Raw genomic sequence first — 17,476 nt, forward strand, 5'->3', positions numbered from 1 at the left:
TTCTTCTTTATAAAAGTCATTAAAGAAAACTACCCCAGGAGGAGTGTCTGAAGACATTCTTAAAACTTTCAGATCCAGCTTAGTGGCTGTTACTGTGACTGGATGCATGCAGAACGAGGGGTGTGTGGGAAGGAAGCTACCTCATTGGGCTCCAGAGAATGGGTCAGCCATTCAGGAGGTGCTGGGAGGGACTGGGGTCCATAATGGAAACACCCTGGAGGCCACCCTTTGCCCCTGAGAGGACCCCCCCCCCAACCTTGCTTCCCATGGGAGCTGCGGGTGCCCACAGGCCCGTGCCCTTTTCCTTAGGTGTCACGGGGTAAAACTAAAGCCAAGTACCCTGGACCTAGACCCCAAATTCTAGAGTACTGGGGAAACTTCGGATTCCCTGGTCGAGTTATACTTTACCATCTGGTGAGAACTGGTCTCTGTCAAACATGGTGAGACACAGCACGTCTTGGTAGAGATCCTTAATAAAGAACTGGCAGTTAAAATTCCACTTGGGATTGAGTGTGTCCGGGAGGGTCCTGGTCGTATAGCTCTGGGAGCCCATGCTGATTTCACAGTATGGATTGCTCTTTCCTGAACAAAAACAAACCAAAGACGCACGTGGCATGTGTAAGTAAAATAAATGACAACAGCACCTTCCTTGAGCAGAAGCAGGATCCAAACCACAAGAGCAGGAGCCACTGTGTGGGGGCCCAAATGTGACTGGTGCTCTCCGTGTCCCCAGTGCTGACAGCACCGTAAGCCTGGGAGCAACCGTGCGGGCTCCAGGGCCCCAACTGTTCCCCACGAGCTTGGGCAAGTGTCAGTGTGGCTTCGACTCTGACGTGCTGAGGAGGGAGGCACTGGAACTTACTGGGAAAACACACTATGATAACATTGGTCCAACAACCATTTTAGTGGCACTGGAAACACTGATTTTTCTAAGTGTCCCGTTATTCAATGTTCAGAAGAGTCATCAGCAAAGAACAGGGCAGTTACCACATCTGTTGAATGAAAGAAGCATTTACCATTCGGTTTACAGGCTTTTAATTCTGTAGCTTCGATGACCTGCACCATCAGACGCCCGATGCCTGAAGTCTTTTGAGAGCGAGCTGCAAGAGAGGAAGACAAGCCCCGGTAAGTTCTTCCCTGAGCCTGCAGGTAGTGCACTGGACACTGAGCTGTAGATACAGTCTGTCTAACCGACCCTAACACTCCCAGTGTCCCCTGCCACAGCACTGGGCCTGGCCGACCAGCATCTGGCTGCTCTGCCTTTGCCCAGGCTGTGTCACTTGCTGGGACACCTTGTCCACTATCTCTGCTTGTCTGCGTCCTACCCAGCCTTGGACATACACGCCCAGCTTTGCTCCCATCTCTGCCCTCCTCTGCGCATCCACCATCCCAGGCTCTGGAGCGTCCTCGAGTCTCCTCTGCCAGCAGAGGCTGCTGCAGAGCTGGTGTTTACTCAGCCTTGCATTTACCCTCAGTCGCCTAGCAACTGGTAACAGTAACAAAATAAGACATTATATCCATTAGGCACTTAAAAGCAGCTAACATTTATTGAATACTTTGTGTTGGGCACGGTGCTAGACCTCTACAAAAGTCTTATTTAAACTGTACAGTTACGCTATAGGGTGGGTGGCTGTTGGGAACTGCCATCTCCACACAGGGCAGAACTGAGTCTGAGAAAGGACCGTCACTGGCAAGGTAAAAATTCACCGTCCAGGACCAACGTCTATTAGCCGCCCACCATCATTCCAGTTACATGGAAACACTTCAGCTTATTAAGCAGTTTCACTTAAGACCTTATTCTATTTGAGGATGTACTCAAAATGAGTCTGTGAACTCAGATTATCTTGGCAAATAGGAAGTTAAGCAGGTTTTGCCCTCAAGGGTTTAAAAACAAACAAAAGGCTGCTTGGTGAGCTACTGATTTTTCAAAACTTAGGGCACATAAAACTTTATGAGACGTGCCCCCCCCCCCCCCCTTGTTCTTGCCAACCCTTCCAGCGCGGCCCTTACACTCAGTTCCCCTCAAAGGCAGGGCTGGGCCATATTCATCTTTGAAGGCCCGGTTAGGACTAGCACAGGGCTTGGCACAGAGTAAGTAATAAGTGTCTAAAGAATTGAACATCTAGAAAATGCACAACAATATGTATAGATATTGATATTAAGCAAAACGAATATAAAAACTTTGATTTATGTCTTTTACCAATTAAGAGATTGTTATATGCTTTACAAATCATTCAGTCGTTGATTTTCAATAGCAAGCATTTGAAGTACCATTAAAATAAGATTCAATCAGCAAAAGCCAATTTACACATAACTTTCAAGAGTATATAACAAAATAAGGGAAACCTGAATTAAAAAAACAGAGTTGCAGCTACAGAGTGGAACATAAGGGGGAGGACTGGACAGGGAAGGCTTGGGGGGGTGTAATCTGAGGTGGTTTGTTTAATCAGGCAGTGGTGTGGGCGAGGCAGAGGGAAAGGGGAGAAGTGGGGCTGCGCCCTGAGTCTGGGGTAAGAATTTGTCCTTAATTTGGGAGGCAACAGGGAAGATGCTTAAGCAAGGAGATTCAGCCCTGTAAGAAGAATACTCTGGGGATGACGAGGATGGGCGATGGGGGGCCTTGTGCCAGGGTGGAAGTTGTTAACTGGGTCTTAACTGGGCTGTGCCACCGGGAAAGGACCAGGACAAGGGAAGAGAATGACAGAAGATGTGTGACTCGGCCCATGAGTAGAGGAGCATGAGGACCGAGAGCATGCTTGCAGTCCAGGTGGCAAGGACAACACTGCGTCCACACAGCTTCCCAGGAGGAGATGCCAAGGTGCAAAGGCCAGCAGGTGGCCGGGAGAAGTCCAGGTGTGTCTGGATGTGGGCTCAGGGAAGCAGCCCAGCATGACTTTCATGAAATTGAGAGAGCAGAGGGACAGAGAGGCTTAGGCGAGGGCGGAGCTCCAGGTACAAGCGGAGGAGGAGCCGTGACTTCCTGCCATTGGTGCCGGGGGGGGGGGGGGGGGGGGGGGGGGGGGGGAGGGGGGGCTCAGGAGGGAGAGTGAGTGGCTCCGTGGGTTCGGTCACTGGTGTCAAGTGAGGGAGCCGTCTGCACAGGATGGGGACCGCAAGTGCGGTGAAGGGCAGGTGAGGAGGAGGAAAACCTTGAGATTCAGGCCCCGGTGTCCAGGGAGGAGGATGGGTAGACGTGGGGGAGGCCTGGGGCAGGGGCCCGGGTGGCAGAGGAGGAGCAGAGCTGAAGGCAAATAGGCACAGAAGTGAAGCTGGGTGAAGTAAAATGGACCAAGCAGAAGTGGGCTTGCCACAGAGAGAAGGAAGGTCCCAGGGCTGGCACTGGATGCCCCCATCTGTGTAGTGGGTAGGGGTTCAGGGAGGCCCTGAGGGCAGCAGCAGCGAGGAGGGATTCTGCTGGCTGATCCCCCAGCAAGTGTGGTCCTTCCAGCTGTCCCTGTTTAGCCCCCGCCTTGCAGGAGCAGCAGCTTGCGTCCTGAGGGTGGGACCGCTCCCCCTCCCCCTCCCCGGGGTCCCCTGGCAGCTGCTTCCAACCCTCCAGGGCACCACCCACTACCTTGATAAGCTTTCTCCCGTTTCTTCTTTTCCGTGTCGATGTACTGCTCAGACGCGGCCTTGATCTTCTGGACCCAGGCAGTCCTGGAGAAGAACACAGCCATGGGGCGGCTTCCCCACACAGCTCCCAGGCTCAACCAGGAGCTCCAGAGCTCTGCACTCGCTCTTCACTTCTGTGCTAACCTTGGCTTCGACAAGTTTCCAATCACAGACCCAATATTAGTTCAACTGGAAGACTTGTTTGCTGTTTGAAGATCAAGCTGGGAATTTCTAGACAGTCACTGACTGCTTATAGAACACCAGGTACGGGCAAGGTACCGGCACCAGGGGAGAGCAGTGCACCACGGCTGGAGCAATTCAGCACCACAGAGGGACACTCGACCTGAGACTGGGCCAAGAAGCAGGCACGCAGAGGGGGAGGCGCGTCCCCAGCCTGCCATCACAGCATGGCTGGCCAGGCAGAGAGAGGAGCGCAGCGCTCCACACGAGGAGGGCAGATGTGCCGGCTGGAGTACAGGTCCTGGGGGTGGAGGGATGGCGCTGGGGCCGAGAGACACACACACACACACACACACACAGCCTCGGCGACCGGGCGGAGGAGCCTGGACTGCTGCATGGGGGATTTTAGTAGGAAGCAAGGTGCTGGATCTCCCATTTTGGAAGATCCTGAGGAGAGACTGGAGGCAGGGACACACACTGAGGTGATCGCAATAACCCGGCACATCCACACCAAGGCTGACCAGTGGGACTGGGGTGAACAGGACTGGTTAGGAGAGCCTGGGGTGCAGAATGAGTGGGACTTGACCATGGACTGGAGGTGGCTTATGGGAGGGAGCCTTCCAGGCTTCAAGGCAGGTCACATGTGGTCAGGACTGACCTCTCGTTAATGTTGTCTGTTCGGAGGGTGTAGACCCGGTCAATGTGAGAAATGTGGAAGACAGGCTCATCGCTGGAAGGGTCTGTGGGCAGTTTCACCAAGACTTCATTCAGGAAAATGGGCTGAAAGAGTTAGGGCCAAAACACAGGCTGTGAGATGGGCCAGAACCCTCCACCTGCCTACATCTCGGGAGAGCTTGGTTCTGAAGAGCCTTGTTGAGAAGCAGAGAAGGGTCTTTTACTTTGGGAAAAAGAGACTGTGTCCATTTTGTGGAAGAAAACATCTTGGGCAGATCAGAGGTTCCTGAACTGGGGACAGGAGCTCTGAGTGTCCATGACTGCTCATGGGACAGGGTCTCTCCTCCACATTCCTACACAGAGCACTCTGCTCCAGCTTCAGTTTCACAGAGACCTGATGCTGAATGTGGGATCACACGGCACATTTGCCAGGGAGGAGGCCAGAATCCACAGCTGGAATCCAGTCGTCAGCTGCAAGAGGGCAGTGAGAGCCCAGCCACACTGGGGCCTCCTCCCTGGGACCTGAGGAAGGGGGAGTGACCCGTCTGGAGACAGGTGTAGAGAGTCCCACGAGGACAAGAAAGGCTCAGGTTGGGAAGGAGGTCCTCAAGGTGACAGAAACACCTCGTTACACTCCTGATGCCATGGCCAGGAATGCAACACTTACCGTTTTATACATTTTGAACTGGGCATTGGACTTAGAGCTGAAAAGCTTCTCAGAGCCTGAGGAAACAGCAAACTGCTTGACCATGTAGGTCAGGAGCAGAAAGTCGTTGAAGAGGAATCCATGTAGCTCCTTATTGCTCTTGGTCTTATATAGTTTCCCACTGTGCAGAAGCTTCCGGGGTCCCAGGCAGTTGGTGAGGGAGTTGAAGATAAGTTGCTTAAAGAGAAATTGTTGCTTTGTAAGTCCCGGCACAAACCATCCCCTTGCCCCTCGAGAGGCCAGTGCCCTGGACCTGAGGGTGCGGTGGTAGAATCTTCTAGTTGGGAATGTGGCTGTAATCATTCATCTTGACACAAAAGGTCCTTGCATTTATTTTTCTTCAGAGTTCAAACTGGCATCATAAAAATGATTACTTATATCCACAGAATATGGATTTACCAGCTGAATTCAAAGAATTCAAAAATACCCAATTTCTCTTTATAAGAAAGGGAAATGACGCCCCAAGAAGAGGCAGGATGGTGAGTCCAACAGGGGCTGGGCTGAGGCATATACTGTTCACAGTAGGGGAGGCCTGAACCCAGCTCCCCACCCAGAGCCTCCCTAGTGGCACCCAGCCCAGCCGCACAGGCCTCACCTCTGTGAGACCTTCACACTGAACGTGCGCCTGGATCCACTCCAGCCGGTCTGAATTTTCTTTTTCCCGAACTCCTTCATTAACTTGGGAACAAAGCTCCTCTGCCCGCTCAAGAGCCAACTTTAGGGAGGAATGGTCTACGTGATTCTCCAGGGTGTTCTCCAGAATCTGGAAGAGAGTGGGAAGCAGAGTGTCAGCCACCCACCCAGACGTCCTCCTGGCCGCTGTATGTGCTGTGTGCTGGGCACCGGCTCTACAACAAAGATAATTGTTTGCCCTCGACGAGCTCATGGCTCCGGAGTTCCTGGGCGGGCAGGGGACTCGGGTACAGAGGGTGTGCCAAGTGCTACTTGGATCAAGTGCCCTGAAACGTGTGCATGGCTGGTGGCTCTCTGGCAGGGTCTTGGTAAGAGTACCCGTGTTGAAGGGTACTCTTCAACAAAGGCCCTACGGCCCCCCGGCACTGAAGCCACGCTGTGCACTTAACCTGGCAGCAGGCCTGGCCGCAGCCCCCGCAGCCTGTGCGCTTGCTGCAGAGTGAGGGCTCCTAACATTCTGGGGGCCGCTGGGCCTTTTTAAGAATCTGAAGAAAGGAATGAATCCTCTGCTACGGGAAAAATGCAATAAAATCATGTCATCAGCTTGTAGGAAAACACGCTGAGTTCACTCCGAAGTGACTTCAAACTAATGTTACAAATGCAAAAGAAGAGAGGCTGGCACACAGCTGTGTGGCCCGCTGGGCAATGAGCGGCCCCATCAGCACACGGCTCCTGCCTGAACTCTGGCCATGTTGGGGCCACAGTCCTTTGTTCATGGGACAAAGCCCTGGAAGTCTAAAGTGTTTTTAATACTCATTTGGTGGCAAAACCTGACCCAAACTGAAGAGAGGTATTTATTTATTCTATTTAAAAGTGATTATTCATGTATTTCACTGTAGGAATATTACTGTTTGGTTACAGGTGACGTCCAGGCTTTGTTGTGATGTCAGATAGAATACAGTATTTGAATCACATTCTGAATTTTGAAACATATCTGGCTCAAAATATTTCAAGTAAGGGGCTGTGGATTACTCTGTACTAGTGGGTCAGTTTGGTATCATAACTGTAACATAAGGTCCATACTGAGTTAACGTGGCTTAGAGACCAACGGTCAAGGGATGATCAATAAAAGTAACAGTCTTATATTATTTTTGCTGTTTTTCTTTGTAAGATGATTAAAATCGTATCCGTGATAACTTGTGGAAAAATGCTTTGTAAGGTGCGCCGGCTCCTTAGAAGGCATGTTGGCTCAAGAGGCCCACATAGCTGATGTTAACAGATGGATGGTATTTTAGGACTGTTGAGTTAGCAAGCTGAGGTGGGTAAGGCGAGGGGCTGGTGATGAGCTCTGGTTAGGACATGCTGAGTCAGGACTCCTGAGATAATCTAGGTAAAGGGGATTAGCTGGTAGGTGAATTCAGATCTCAGGCAGGAAGACTGGAGTCCAGGCTTGTGCTAACAGTGGACTCCGGGCTCAAGCCAGGCTCCACAGCCGCAGACCTAGAGGGCGACGGCCCTGCCCAGAAAAACACACTCCTGACTCTGAGGCCAGGGGAGTTTCCTGGGGGAGGGGAGGATGGGTCACCAAGTGACACTGGATGGCTTTTATTTGCCTACTCCGGACTGCATGTTCGCGTGCACACACACGGCGCCTGGTCCCTGGGGCTCCGCTCTGTCCCAGCCAGGGCACTCACACTTCTGATGAGGAGAGGGTAGCGGGTGATCCTCTGCATGGGCTTCAGCAGGAAGCTGGAAAGGGGCATTCCTTTACATCGAGGGTCAGACGCCAACTTCTGCAAATAACCGAGAGGCTCATGAGGAAATCACAGCTTCAAGGAAAACAAAGGGACACTGACTGTACTCCTGATGTTGACCACCTTTTAGATTTCTCATTTCTCTAAGAACTCAGGATTCAAGGGTGCCTGGGTGGCTCAGTCATTAAGCGTCTGCCTTCGGCTCAGGTCATGATCCCAGGGTCCTGGGATCGAGCCCCGCATCGGGCTCCCTGATCAGTCGGAAGCCTGCTTCTTTCTCTCCCACTCCCCCTGCTTGTGCTCTCTCTCCTTTCTCTCTGATGAATGAAAAATGAATTCTTAAACAACAACAACTCAGGATTCAAAATGAGACGTATCAGATTAACAGCAGGGGTATCTCCCCTCATTTGGTCAAGTCAGCAGATGCTTTGCAGCTCTTTCTTTCTCACGTGGATTTGTGTCTGTGCCATCACTCTCTCCTTTGCTTCCAGAACCACTGACAGCTCTCTTCCCAGCCGGCTCCTTGCTGATCCTCACTTCTTTCTCCCCTACCAGCTAGTAACCGTAGGTGCTGCCCAAGACCCCGTGCAGCTGAGTCCCGGAGTGTCACCCAGACCCTCTCTGGAGCTCCATGCTTGCCGCGTTACTCTCCCCCCGACCCGGATCTCCGACTCAGTACCCCAGTATACCCCAAAGTCCTCCTCTTCCTTCACGAAAGCCTTCTCTTCCACCTCCATCCCTGAGTTGGTAGCACCATTCTGCCCCCACCCACCTTCCCTCCACACACCCGGGAGTCACCTTCCACACCAATCTGTCTTCTATTTTTTTTTTTTTTAAGATTTTATTTATTCATTTGAGACACAGAGATACGGGGAGAGAGAGAGCATGAGCGGGGGGGAGACAGAGGGAGAGGGAGAAGCAGGCTCCCTGCTGAGCCAGGAGTGCGATGTGGGGCTCGATCCCAGGACCCTGGAATCAAGGCCTGAGCCGAAGGCAGACGCCTAACCATCTGAGCCCCCCAGGTGCCCCCCCAATCTGTCTTCTAAACAGCTCTTGATTTCCCCTGCCTCTGCCTGCCCGTTGTCTCTGCTTTATCAGAAACAATCACTGCCATTTACTGAGCACCCACAATGTGCCAGTCACGAATGCATTAGCCTTGGCTACTGTTCCTTCTGCTCTCTCATCACTTAATTCATACTCATTTCTGAAGACTTACATTATGCCTCCTCTTGGCTAGCCTCTCCCCTTCCTTGATGCCTTCCCCGCTTTTCAGTGATCCTTCTTGAGCCCCCACAATAACCCGTGGACACCTTTATTGTAACACCACCTCCAGACTGGGTAAGACAGGTAGAGGGATCATACCGGAGATGTCTCCATGACCTTGCAGACTGTTAGCTCCAGGAGACTAAGGACCACAACTTACTTGCTTCTACTCCTATTATTAATATAGTACCTGAATAAAGTAGCTAGTATTCTTGGATGACCATTTTTTATTTTTATTTTTTGATGACCATTTGTAATGACTTTGAAAAGCATATTTACTATAATTTACCTATTTCCTACTATGAGATATTAAAACTGCTCCTTCCTTTTGTTTTTGGATATATCTATATATGTTGCTATAACAAGACTCTCCATGCTTTTTATTTCTGTATTTTCTGAGACTTTTTAAAAAGTTACATTTCGGGGCACCTGGGTGGCTCAGTCAGTTAAGCATCTGCCTTCGGTTCAGGTCATGATCCTGAGGTCCTGGGATTGAGTCCTGCATTGGGCTCCCTGCTCAGTGGGGAGCCTGCTCCTCCCTCTGTCTCTGCCGCAGGGCCCTCCCCCGTCCCCCGCTCATGTGCACGCGCTCGCTCTCTCTCTCGCTCTCCCTCTATCTCAAATAAAAAAAAATCTTTAAAAAAATAGTTACATTTAGAACAAAGCTTATTGCTAGATTTTGTTTTTAATATAATGTAATCAACACAATGCCTTTCATTATGAGACTATAAACTTATTTATTCTTACCATTGTTACAGTTGTGATGACACTGATACCCTATTTACGTTGCTATTGTTATTACTATTTGGAAAATTTAAAAAGTCTTTTACTTATGCTTTAGAAGGTAAACATCCAATTATTTTTTAAAAAGATTTTATTTTTAAGTAATCTTTACACCCAATGTGGGGCCTGAACCTACAACCCCGAAATCAAGAGTCACATGCTCTACCAATTGAGCCAGCCAGGCACCCCTAAATATCCTATTTTTAATTCTACTATTCCTTATTTTAAAACATTTGCATGCACTCACAATCCCATATTTATCAACTTATTCTGACCAGCGTTTGTGTGTCTGTGATCTTGGTTCCCTTGTATGTTTCTTCTAGTTCATTTCTAAGCAAGCCCGTGCCTCCCTCCCTTTACTGCCAATTGAAGAGTCAGTCCTCAGGGCCTTACTTATATCAAATAATTTTTGCATCCCAATAATTTTTGCATCCCTGAAATCATAATAAGGAAGGTAAATATAATTAACATTTATTGAATGCTTATTATGTGCTGGTCTCTGTGCTAAAAAGTACTTTAAAAGTAGTATCTGACTATCTCTGGGTTACACACTGGAGAATGAAGGCACCAAACGTTAAGTAGCTTGCCTTGGTCCCACACCCCGCAGGCTGATTCTGAAGCCTGTCTTATTCTAAGATGATACTATGTTGCCTCCTGGGATGATCCTGTTTGGTTATGACAGAGTCTTCTTTTCGTGTAAGGCTTAATTTTATTCACTGATATATTTTTTTTTTTAAAGATCTTATTTATTTATTTGATAGAGAGAGACACGGCGAGAGAGGGAACGCAAGCAGGGGGAGTGGGAGAGGGAGAAGCAGGCTCCCCGCGGAGCAGGGAGCCCAACGCGGGGCTCGATCCCAGGACCCCGGGATCATGACCTGAGCCGAAGGCAGACGCTTAACGACTGAGCCATCCAGGCGACCCTCACTGATATTTTAATTAAGATTTTTAACAACTATATTTATAAGAGATATTGGGTTATAACTTCTTTTTTTTCATTTTTGTAATTAAATACAAATTCGTAATTAAATACAAATACTTCGGGGTCAGGAACACTTTTGCCTTATACAGTGAATTAGATGGGTTTTTCTTTCTTTTTCTTTTTTTTTAAAGGTTTTATTTATTTATTTGAGAGAGAGATAATCAATGCTGGGAAGGGGCAGAGGGAGTCAGAGAAGCAGACTCCCCCCTGAGCGGGGAGCCCGACGCGGGGCTCGATCCCAGGACCCTGGGACCATGACCCGAGCCGAAGGCAGACGCTTAACCCAGGCGCCCCTAGTGCTACTTCTTACCAAGGGCTGGTTTTTAATTTGCGGCCACGGCATCATGGAGCCGGCTGTGTCCTCTTCTCCTTGGTTTCTGGACGCTTCGGGGATACCGGGGCGCACTTGGAGCACATGGACAGTTACACATGTGCGTTTATGTAGCGTCCTAAGTCCCAATGTTACCCGTCTCTCATTTCCTTTTGTCCCACTGTATTCATCCACTGACAACATTTTATTTTATCTTGTTGCTTTTTATGTATTCGAGTAAGCTATTTTATACTCTTTCTGGAATGAGATAGATACAATTTACAAATTTAATATATTTTACAAATTTAATAAAGTGACATTCTGGATATTTTTAGAGTATAAAGTAGCTGATTTTTAATAGGCTTTACTCCTACTCTCCTAATAGATGGGCAAAATCATGGTCCCAGTGCCATCTCCCACTGGACATGGAAGGTAACTCAAACACTCAGAAAAGTCTTTGCCATATTGGTGTTTCCTGTGGAAAGTGGTGGGATACCCTTCCCCGTGCCGAGCGTCCTGACGGTGCAGCTGTCCATCTCCACCTCCAGGCTCGGAACGGGGCTGGCCTACCCACCATCCCAGAATGGAGTTACCTTTAAAAATTCCTTGAAATCCGTGTCTTCATCTGTCTTCTGCTGTAACAGAGCTGCTCCATTAAGCTGACAGCTACAGAACCGGATGTAAGCCTGCATGTGGGACAGCTCAGCGGCCAGGATGTCCCCGATCATCTGCACGGGCATCTTCTCTCCTCCAGTTTTCTTCCGGACCCGCAAGGCCCTGCAACCAACATACTCTCACTGTCTGTTTCTAGTGAATGTCGTTAGTAAACAAAGGATGAATATCATGGGAGACTAAAGGTAATGAGAACCAGTGAGTTACCTAAAAACCTGGCACTGTGAGGGGAGAGTCAGAAGGAGGAGGCAGCTGGGGCCTACGTTCTGCTGGCCAAGCCAACCTGGGTGAAATGTTAGTAAAGAAGAGTAAGAAAATGAACTCTATACACTTGGGTATTTCAAGGTCCTTGGAATTGTTTTGGATTCATCTTTGTTTCTTATCAAAGTTCCTTTAGAAAAATTCTAACTTGTTCTCAGCTGAACCAAGAAGAAAGGAATTTTCTACACTCGGTAGGGGAAGAAGGGAGCAGAGCAGGAGCCCACAGAGGCCAGGTGTGGAGGCAGAGGTGAGTGCTGTCCTCAGGAGAGCTTCTGTGCCCCAAGGAGGGCAGAGACTCAGGACCCACTGGGTGTGCTGATGCCCCCCCACCGCCCCGGAGTCTGCCCTCACAGGCACGGGGGATGGGAAATCACCCCAAGGAACGGGATTTCACACAGGGACTTAGGAGACTGCCAGACTAGCCAGTGTGTCTGGGGCACGCGTTACAGCTTCTCTCCTATTCCAACTACCTGCTACAGTCAAGTATATTTTGAAATCCTATGTTAATATACTGTTTATTTTATGATTTAATTTTTCTTTGTTTAATCAAAGAATCAAATTTTCTTTGTTATATTTCTCGACTTCAGTAATTACGTATTTTACAGTTACAGGGCATTTCATAAAATGACAATAAAATAAAAAGCTTGAGGGAGCAGAGAACAGTTGAAAGTTCCTTTGCTAAACAGCCCTGCCGGGAGTTCTGTGGGGAAGTCCTAGTCCTGGGGGCTGGGGGTGTCCCCTGCAGGGGCAGGCGCTGCTCACAACTCACTTCAGTAGCTTCGTGTTAGCCATGATGAGCTCCTTCCAGTTTACAAAGATCAAGGCCATTTCCCCTTCAGTGAGAAAGCCTGACTCCACCATCCGTTTCTGAAAAACCTAAGTTCAAGACACAAAAGAAATAAGTTAGCTTAGGTGTGAATACATAGGCTATGTGGTCTGAATCAAACAATATCTTCATATACTGAAACTAATATGATCATGATGTTTTTAAATAAGCCTACTTATGATTGCTAAACATCCCCCCCCCAATTTTTATTTAAATTCTAGTTAGTTAATATATAGTGTAATATTGGTTTCAGGAGTAAAATTTAGTGATTCGTCACTTACATATTGTTGATTGCTAAATTAAATTAAATTAAATTAAATTAAATTAATTTATTTGAGAGAAAGAGTGCAAGCATGGGGGGTTGAGGGGCAAAGGGAGAGGGAGAGAAAGAATTTCAAGCAGACTCCCCGCTGAGCATGGAGCCTGACACAGGGCTCAATCCCGTAACCCTGAGATCATGACCTGAGCTGAAATGAAGTGTCAGATGCCCAACCGACTGAGCCACCCATGCACCCTGATTGCTAAATTTTAAATTGCATAATTTCCCTACTGCTTGCTATTTGGGTTCTTATTAGGGCTAATTCTTTTTTTTTTTTTTTTTTAAGGTAGGCTCCATGCCCAACATGGGACTTGCACTCACAACCCTAAGATCAAGAATCCCATGCTCCACCAACTGAGCCAGCCATTATTAGGACTAATTCTAAGGACCAAGTCCAGTAGCCTCATCAATAAGAGGAGATTCTCATACCTACCTCCTAGGGAGATGAAGCAGGTTAAATGAAACCGTGTGCATAAAGCACCCGCACCCCGTAAAAACTGCAGAATTGAGGGGCTGGGCACCCGAGTCCTGGAAGCAGTTTGTGAGAGGTTCAGCAATAGAAAAAGTGATGACTTATATGGCCCCCAAGCAGATGTGGATTTCAGAGGCTGGCTAACTGAGGGGAAATGATACCCTAACATCTATATTCCACAACACTGAAGGATTTACAAAGCTGATATGTATATATTTGCACATGCCTGTGTGTGTGTGTGCACACGGGTGTGGGTGGGTTCTGAATGAACTTCATAGATTATGCAGGTCAAGTGGAATTAGCTACTATTATTATTATTATTGGTTTTTAAATATTTATTTATTTATATTTTAGAGATGGGGGGAAGAAGCAGAGCAAGAGAATCCTAGGCAGACTCCACACTGAGTGCAGAGCCTGAGGCAGGGATTGATCTCATGACCCTGAGATCATGACCTAAGTGGAAATCAAGAGTCGGCCCCTCAGCTGACTGAGCCAGTCAGGCGCCCCTCAGCTATTATCATTCCAAGGGCACTCATGAAGAAATAAAGGCTGAGAGAGTGATTTGCTCAAGGTCACAAACCTAGAACATGGAGGAGCCAAAAAGAAAACGCCAGTCTTTTTGATTCTAATTGGTTTCCACTAAACAACTGGGATTTCTAGCAAATGACTTTAAAAGCCTTTAAGGAAACTGTGAAGTTATCTGAGACAACCCTAATCATGTGTGATCTTTCTGAGATACACACGACACGACAGCCTATTAAAGTCGTTCGCTGGCCCTGTGATAAGACGCAGACTCCTTCTCGAGGTTCACCACGCCTGTGTGGTCTGCCCTGCCAACTTCACCAGCCTGGCCCTGAGTACTTCACCCTCCAGCCACATGGGACTACCCGCAGGACCCTAACTCCCTGGCACATGCCTTCCCACTTCTATTTCCTCTTCCGGGCATAGAAAATTCATCCTTGTCCTTCTGGTTTGTCCTGACTCTCCTTTGTGGCAGGGGTGGTCGGCCCTCTCTGGGCCCCCACCTCACCGTTCTGTAGCTGTCTGTCTGTCTCTCCACATGACTGTGAACTCCTTGAGGGCAGGAACTTTCTCTTTGCCCTCTGCTCTCCAGCACAGTGCTTTTTGCACATGATAGGTCTTCAATAACTGCTTATTTACTGAGTTGTGTTGAACACGGATTCAAAGAATTCAGCTAACAGTGTTAAGAACTGGACATCTCTAAACCTTCACAGTTCCAAAATCAGAACGAAGATGTCAGGATCCTCTGACAGGAGCGAGCCTGGAAAGGTGATGGATCTGCTCCGAGGGGCCTGGGAAGGACAGGGAAAGCACCTGGTGGTCTTTCACCTGCCAATGAACGGACGTTCCTTTGTTTATTCATTCCATTCACTTGCCTCAGGGAGGTTAAGCAGAGGAGGATGGTCCGGCCCTCTGGGAACCTCCATGGGGATGGTGATGAGAATGGCTGGCCAGGAACAGTGCTTTTGCCCTAAGTCCCTGGCCCTGACATGACCCCTTGCTCCTCAGGCAAGGGCAGGTGGGCAGGGTGGGAATAGCCAAGGTGCAAGTGGCGAAGTGACTGGTGTGAGTGGGGCAGGCATGCGGCCCCTGTTCACGCTCTGCGCTGGAGTCCGCCAGGTACTTCCACAGCCATTTACAACCTTTTAGCACTGTAATCTGACCAGCAGCAGGGCTGATACCCGGAGGGGTTAATAATAAGACAGGCTTTTCTTCTAGGCCACTTTCCAGGTCAGAGAAGTGCGGACATAAACACACATAATTCAGTCAGTGCTAATGGGAAGGCCTGCAAAGGGCCAGACTGAGTTTTGGGGATGGTGGCTGAAGGATACACGTCCCTGCTGTCAGGAACTCACAGCCTTGCGGGGAAGAGAGACATCACCAACTGTGAAGTGCGCCAGAGTGTACTTGTGAGCAGGACAAGTGTGCCGGGTCTAGAGGTCCCAGCTTGCGCATCGGGTGGGCAGGCCTTGCTGGCGGCGGATGGAGAAGGATGCAGCCTCCACTCCACGCCTCCAGCGAGGTCCCGGCCAGGCCCTATGCTGCACCTGCTGGGCCTGCTGGGGACACGTGTTCTCTTCGGGTGGCTTATTTATTTAACTAGGCTTCTCATCAGAGGGCCTTGACACATTTAGTGGGAACTAGGAGCCATGGAAACAAGTCTTATTTTGTTTACTAAAACACAAACCATTTTTAAGTGCTACTCACAGCCATTACTGGCTCAGAGGTCACTGGGAACATTAATCGGCACCACTGGTAAATACATTGCAACTGGGAGATATCTGACAATGTGGTCCGATTCGGTTTTCTAAACTGATACAAACATTAGATGAACACTCCCACTGTTTCACAATCCCTTTGGAAATTGCAGGGTTTATGAAGATGCCTGGTGTTAGAAGAGCACAGTAAACACAGGCGAAAATGTGAGGTAGATAGTTTGCTTTCGTGCCTTCCCCCCGACTTTGTCCTTCCTGGATGGGGCCTCTATCACATCCAGCTGAGATGTCTCTTGTTCTCTCCACTCTGAATGACCTAATCTGGGGGAGGAGTTTGACATCTTCAGGCACCCTCCCATGGGCACAGAAAGCGCTTTGAGGGCCTGGGAGCTCCTGCCACTACTCGCGAATTCACACATCAAAGGCGACACCTGAGAGCAAGGCCCACCGGCCCTGCAGGCTCGGCCCTCACCTCCACGACGAGCTGAAGGTCGTTCACGTACCGCTCTTCAGTCTGAATCAGCTCGTGAATATAGCCCTGCCTCTTCCTCTCCACTGGCTGCATGGTGTCCAGGCTCTGGAGATCAGCACACCCTACGGAAAGACAGGGTACAGGTTCAAAACAGTCTTTTCGTCTTTGTAGGAAATGGACATTTATCAGCAGATGTGCTGGGTGCCTTGAAAAAGCCGCGCAGCTTTCCAAAGAATGCGCGATGGGTCGCAGAGCGGCACACGCCTGCAGAAAGCCGCCCGAGCCCCCCGGGCAGCAGACAGCAATGCCTGGAACATCTCAATGCCGTCCATCTTCTTTTCCAAATAAATGACAGAATTAAGGATTTTTAGACATGGCCTCAGAGAGATCAGAACTGTATTGAACTCGCGAAGAATCTATGCAATTCTCATCACTTCAGGACATTTTCGAAGAGATTGACATGATTAAATCAATCAAATGCTTGAGACCAGCGTTTTCCAAATTGCAGGTCATAAGCCATCCGTGGAATCTTCTATCAATTTTGTTTTTAAAAAATGTGGGTTAGGCTCTCTCTCTCTCACATAAAATCTTAAAAAAAACAGGGCGGCTCCTGGTGGCTCAGTTGGTTAAGCGTCTGCCTTCGGCTCAGGTCATGATTTCTGGGGTCCTGGGCTGGAGCCCAGCATCGTGCTCCCTGCTCAGTGGGGAGGGAGCTTCTTCCTCTCCCTCTGCCCCAATTCCTGGCTTGTGCTCTCTCTCTCTAATAAACAAATAAAATCTTAAAAAGAAATGTGGGTTAGGGGACCCCAGGTGGCTCAGCTGGTTGAGCTTCCAACTCTGGATTTCAGTTCAGGCCATGAACTCAGGGTCATGAGACTGGGCCCTGAGCTGGGCTCCACCCTCAGTGAGGAGTCTGCTTGAGAGTCTCTCTTTCCCTCTCCCCCTCTCCCTTCTCTCTCTCTCTCAAATAAATAAATCTTTAAAACTGTGGGTCAGGCTTAGCATTAAAACAAACAAACAAACAAATACAAACTATCTTGAGCACAGTATTGGTAAGTATTGTTCTATGAACACTTTTAGTTAGATATGTAGAATATATTTCTGACTGTTAAAAAATGTTTGAGGAACATTTCTCTAGATTTCTCAAGGTAAAGTGTTACAGTTAGGAAGCCTGAAATCCCCAGGATCCAGCAGTTCCCAACAAGACCACTGCCTTAACCCACTAGAACAAAGAACTGGTTCTGGGACACCACGGCTGTAAGACCTTGAGGGGAGTCCCTAGCAGCCTCGTATCAGGGTGAGCGGTACTGCATTCACTT

General features: G+C 48.9%; 1 protein-coding gene across 14 annotated transcripts in view; it reads right to left on the reverse strand.

Annotated features, from left to right (window-relative positions):
- Positions 1-17,476, reverse strand: part of ITSN2 (intersectin 2) — a 141,462-nt gene that overhangs the window by 2,842 nt on the left and 121,144 nt on the right. For 13 of the 14 annotated variants that reach the window (XR_010405463.1, XR_010405462.1, XR_010405461.1 and 10 more), the window contains 10 exons: positions 16,158-16,279; positions 12,601-12,707; positions 11,492-11,675; positions 7,501-7,599; positions 5,769-5,936; positions 5,135-5,350; positions 4,451-4,572; positions 3,575-3,657; positions 1,017-1,100; positions 409-582 (listed from right to left, as the gene is read on the reverse strand). Coding sequence is in view for 9 of the 14 variants with exons in the window: in XM_064571927.1 (XP_064427997.1) it covers positions 409-582; positions 1,017-1,100; positions 3,575-3,657; positions 4,451-4,572; positions 5,135-5,350; positions 5,769-5,936; positions 7,501-7,599; positions 11,492-11,675; positions 12,601-12,707; positions 16,158-16,279 (1,359 nt within the window). In the remaining 5 variants the exon portion in view is untranslated. Of the gene's footprint in view, positions 1-408; positions 583-1,016; positions 1,101-3,574; positions 3,658-4,450; positions 4,573-5,134; positions 5,351-5,768; positions 5,937-7,500; positions 7,600-10,898; positions 11,157-11,491; positions 11,676-12,600; positions 12,708-16,157; positions 16,280-17,476 lie in introns of those variants that run through there. The other variant, XR_010405464.1, reaches the window with a different exon arrangement.

This window comes from Mirounga angustirostris, unplaced genomic scaffold (genome assembly GCF_029215605.1).
Source record: "Mirounga angustirostris isolate CCGP_5_RB_7025 unplaced genomic scaffold, mMirAng1.0.hap1 SCAF_10, whole genome shotgun sequence".
NCBI lineage: Eukaryota > Metazoa > Chordata > Mammalia > Carnivora > Phocidae > Mirounga > Mirounga angustirostris.